Here is a 4429-nt window from a genome sequence, read left to right as displayed (position 1 = left end):
AAAAAAAAAAAAAAAAAATGGAGCTTATCATAGGACCTACTTCCTAGGGTTGGATAGAGTGTCATGGCATCATAGCTCACAGCAACCTCAAACTCTTGGGCTTGAGCAATCCTCCTGCCTCTTGAGTAGCGGGATTACAGGTACCTGCCACAATACTTGGCTATTTTTTCTATTTTTAGAAGAGACAAACTCTTGCTCTTGCCCAGGCTAGTCTCAAACTCCTGAAGTGAAGCAACTCACCCACCTCAGCCTCTCAGAGTGCTAGGATTACAGGCATGAGCCACCATGCCTGGCCAAGGACCCTAACCTTCAGTTTTCTGCAGGTCTGCCAGCAGGAAGCGGCCTTCCTCCAAGACGCCCTCCTTGATGCTCCTCTTCCCCATCCTGAAGTTTCATAGGATCTGGATAGAGAACTTCCTCAGGACCTTCCATCCATCCATCCCCATTGGAGAAAATGATGTCTGTGAAGAAGAGGAGGGAATCAACTCAATCAGCGGCTCATCCTCAAGACCATGCCTTTCCTGAGTTCATAATCTCTCTGGCCCCTTCCACTAAGCCAGCAGTTCTCAACCTGTGGGTCGCGACCCACAGGAACTGTATTAAAGGGTTGAGGCATTAGGAAGGTTGAGAACCACTGCACTAAGCCCTCCCTTATACCCTAGGCTAAGCTAGGTGCCCTAGGCTGAGTTAGGTGCCTCCTTTTGAGCTGCCTTAGGACCATGGGCTTTGCTGATCCCACTCTACCTCCATCTCCATTAAGGACCTGAGCACTCTGGGCTGCCACTGTCCAGTAATGAAGCTGTTTCCTTCACTGAACTGTGAAGGCAGGGTGGGATCCTCTCTTGGTCACCATTATGTCCTTAGCATTGTCCAATGTAGGGCTTGTCATGTGGGAGGTGCTGGTAATTGCTTATTGATTATTGAATGCATGAATAAGAGAGATAAATGAGAAAAGTAAACACTGAGACCCTGGAAATTCATGCAGGAACAAGGTAGACCCTGTTCTTTTCTCTTCCCGGACATGTCTTTGCACAGGCTTGTCATTCCTGGAACACTTTTCATCCCTTGCCTTCTCCTGACTACTCATCTTCATCTTTCAGATCTCAGCTTAGAGGTCCCCTCCTCCAGGAAGTCTTCCCTGGCTTCTCTTTCTTTGGCTGGGTCAAGTGCTTCCTTAGGGCTCCCACAGCTTTCTAAGCTCCCACCATTTCAACCCTGACCACCTGGATGTCAGGTGATCGGCTGTATTTCCCACAGGACTGGGAGCTACAATAAGATAAGGGCTCAGATGTGTTCATCTCTTATTCCTCTTGACCCTGGAGAGAACTAGATACTAAAGAAGAAAAAAACTTATAGTGTGTTGCTTTACATTATATGCTTTATCTCAATGACTCCTTATAACAACGTTCTCATAGTAGCAGACTGAGGGTCAGAGAAAGGAGGCCCTTGGCCCAAGGATAAACAGCTCATAAGTGGTAGAACCCTGCTGTTACTTCCTGTACTGTCTGCCATGATCCAGCTATTGTTTTTTAGTAATAAACAACATATGCATCCAAATGTTTTCTGTGCAAAAGTAGCAGGGTGACTTTCTCAAGGGCCCTGTCTCCACCTGCTTGCAGATGAGGTCATAGGATCAAACTACAGCCACTAGGGGACACAAATGGTGGAAAGAATATGCAATACACAGTATATAGTTTTTTCTTTCTTTCTTTGGCTGGGGCTGGGTTTGAACCCACCACCTCTGGCATGTGAGGCCGGCACCCTACACTTTTGAGCCACAGCCGCCACCCTCAATATATAGTTTTTTAAGTTTTTGCTTTGTTTTGTTTTTGTTTTGAGAAAGGGTCTTACTCATTTTCTGTCACCCTGGGTAGAGTGCCATGGCATTATAGCTTACAGCAACCTTAAACTTTTGGGCTCAAGCAATCTGCTTGCCTCCCCAGTAGCTGAGACTACAGGTGTGCACAACTGCATCCAGCTAATTTTTCTATTTTTGGTAGAGACAGGGTCTTGCTCTTGCTCAGGCTGGTTTTAAACTACTGAGGCAATCCTTCTGCCTCAGCCTCCCAAAGTGTTAGGACTATAGGTGTGAGCCACTGTGCCTGGCTCACAACAGATATATTTTACCAGAGTTCTCCAATTTCAGGTCCTGGGGTAATTGGAACCCATCTAATGAAGGAGCCAGGGAGAGCCCTACATATTCTTTAGGGAGAGAAGAATAGTTTAGAATGAAGTCTTCAGGATCCCCTTTTCAAGTGTAACAGTCCTTCCATCCTCCCTCCCTTCCTCCCTTATTTCCTTGCTTCCCTCCTTCCTGCCTTCCTACCTTTGTTGTCAATTATTGGGTTTTGTCACATGGCTTCTTTTGAATAGAGATTTATGTTTACAGTAGGATTTGCAAACCACAAGACTAGATGATTTCTAAGCCTAAGGGAGCAGAATATTGACACAGGAGAGATTTAGATAAATGCTGTAAGTCACTGGGTGGGTGGGGATGGATTGGGTTTGGGGTAGGTAGGGGATAACAAATGGGGCATGAGGAGGTTATGAGACTGATGATAATTAGGTTTGAGGCTGGAGATGGGGGTGGAATCAGGCAAAATGAGGATTGGAAGATTTGGGTTGAACTTGAGCTCAGGTTGGATAGATGTGTAATGGGGTTGGTTTTAGGGATGAGGGTGAGATTAGGTTGAGAATGGGAACTTAGGACTGTGGTAGGTGATGGGGATAGACAATGGGGCTTGGGCTGGGGAAAAAAATGAAGCATAACTCAGTTTGATTAAAGAGAGGATAATAGAGTTTAAAATGGGGGCTGGAGGTTGGAATGATGAGACAGTGTTGTGGACAGGTATGGAGCTGAGGTTGATATGGTGAACATGGGGGTAGATTGATGGGGCTTGGGATAGGGTCGAGGTAGACAGTGGGGACTGGGCCAGATAACTTGGGCACTTGACCGAGTTGGAAATTTGATGCTGTTTGGGATAGATATAGGGATTGGGATGACAATGAGATTGCGGTTGGAGGAAGATGGAGATTTAGTGTGAAAGTATGATTCAAGACGGTGGTGGGGTTTAGGTGGGGAAGGTGGGACAGACTTCACACCCTAGACCAGGACTGCCTGGTTCCATCACATCTGCTGTCATTATTGAGATCAGTGGCCCTGAGTATGTCAACAAGATTGGGAGGATAGTTTCCTGCCCTCATCCCCGTCCTCAATATGGAAACATTGAGAGTGGAGGAGATGAATAGCGGACTTACCATTGCCCTTGGTGAAGTTGAAACAGATGGGGCAGTTGCTATGGCCATTAAACTCCTTCTCTTGGTCTACCAGGGCCTCCCTCATAGCTTGGTACCACTGAGGACCACTACCCATTTGGATCCCAGGTGCACCGTGTACACAGGGTCATACTTCTTTTATTTATTTATTGATTGATTTATTTAGAGACAGAGTCTCACTTTATCACCCTCAGTAGAGTGCTGTTGTGTCATAGCTCACAGCAACCTCCAATTCCTGGGCTCAGGTGATTCTCTTGCCTCAGCCTCCCAAGTAGCTGGGACTACAGGCACCCACAACAATGCCTGGCTATTTTTTTGTTGCAGTTTGGCTGGGGCTGGGTTCAAAACTGCCACCCTTGGTATTATAGGTCCTGCACCCTACCCATTTAGCCACAGGCACTGCCTAGGCATCATACTTCTTGCTTAACTGGAGGTGGGAAGACAAAGGTCACAGAGGTCCTGGAGCTATGGGACCCCTTCCCCTTATCCTTCCACCATCATCAAAGCCAAGGCCCTGGCACCTTGGTGAGGGAGGTCAGTAGATCTTGGGAGTAAAGCTATAGCAGGTTTCCCAGGAGTGGGAGGGGGTCTAGTTCCTGAGGACAGTTGGCCCTTGTCCCTTAAAGCTGAGGGTCAGGAACACACAGACAAGAGAGAGCCAGGAACAGGAGTAGGATGGTTATCCTTATACTGGCCATGGTTAAGTCAGCTGCCGGTGTCTGGAGGGCAAACTGGGAGAGCACATTGCTGGGGAGAGAGTGGGATCCCTCCTCATCTCTTTCTAAAACTTGCTTTCCCTAAGCCCAAGAACTGGGGGCAGATGGAGAGAAGCAGAGACAAGGACAGACCAGGGGATAGGGGAAGGAGGAAGGGAGGGTAAAAGAGAGAGGCAAAGTACAGATAGACCGACAATGAGAGAGACAGAAAGGGACAGAGGAAACAAGTGATACAGAGACAGAGCTAAAGAGAGACTGAGAGACACACATAGAGGTAGTGAAGGATACAGAATAACAGAGGGATAACGCTCTTCAGCTCTCTCTCATCTACCTATTTATCAATCAGTGTTAAGGAGAAAGAGAGACACACAGGGACAGAGGCAGACAAATCAAGACACAAAAATAGGGAAAGCCAGAGAGACCATCACAGAGAGAGG

The 4429-nt window shown here is 47.2% G+C and overlaps 1 protein-coding gene across 1 annotated transcript in view; it reads right to left on the bottom strand.

Moving 5' to 3' along the window:
- The window catches only part of LOC100945113 (cytochrome P450 2F5), a 12711-nt gene extending 8737 nt beyond the window's left edge, over positions 1–3974 (bottom strand). The window contains 5 exon segments of the mRNA XM_023508234.1: positions 308–440; positions 442–461; positions 3259–3354; positions 3357–3416; positions 3794–3974. Coding sequence (XP_023364002.1) covers positions 308–440; positions 442–461; positions 3259–3354; positions 3357–3416; positions 3794–3974 — 490 coding nt within the window.
- Positions 3975–4429: the final 455 nt, after the last annotated feature.

Source organism: Otolemur garnettii, unplaced genomic scaffold (assembly GCF_000181295.1).
Source record: "Otolemur garnettii isolate 467f Iridium unplaced genomic scaffold, OtoGar3 scaffold00233, whole genome shotgun sequence".
In the NCBI taxonomy this organism is placed as follows: Eukaryota; Metazoa; Chordata; class Mammalia; order Primates; family Galagidae; genus Otolemur; species Otolemur garnettii.
This window is presented reverse-complemented; position numbering and strand designations above follow the sequence as displayed.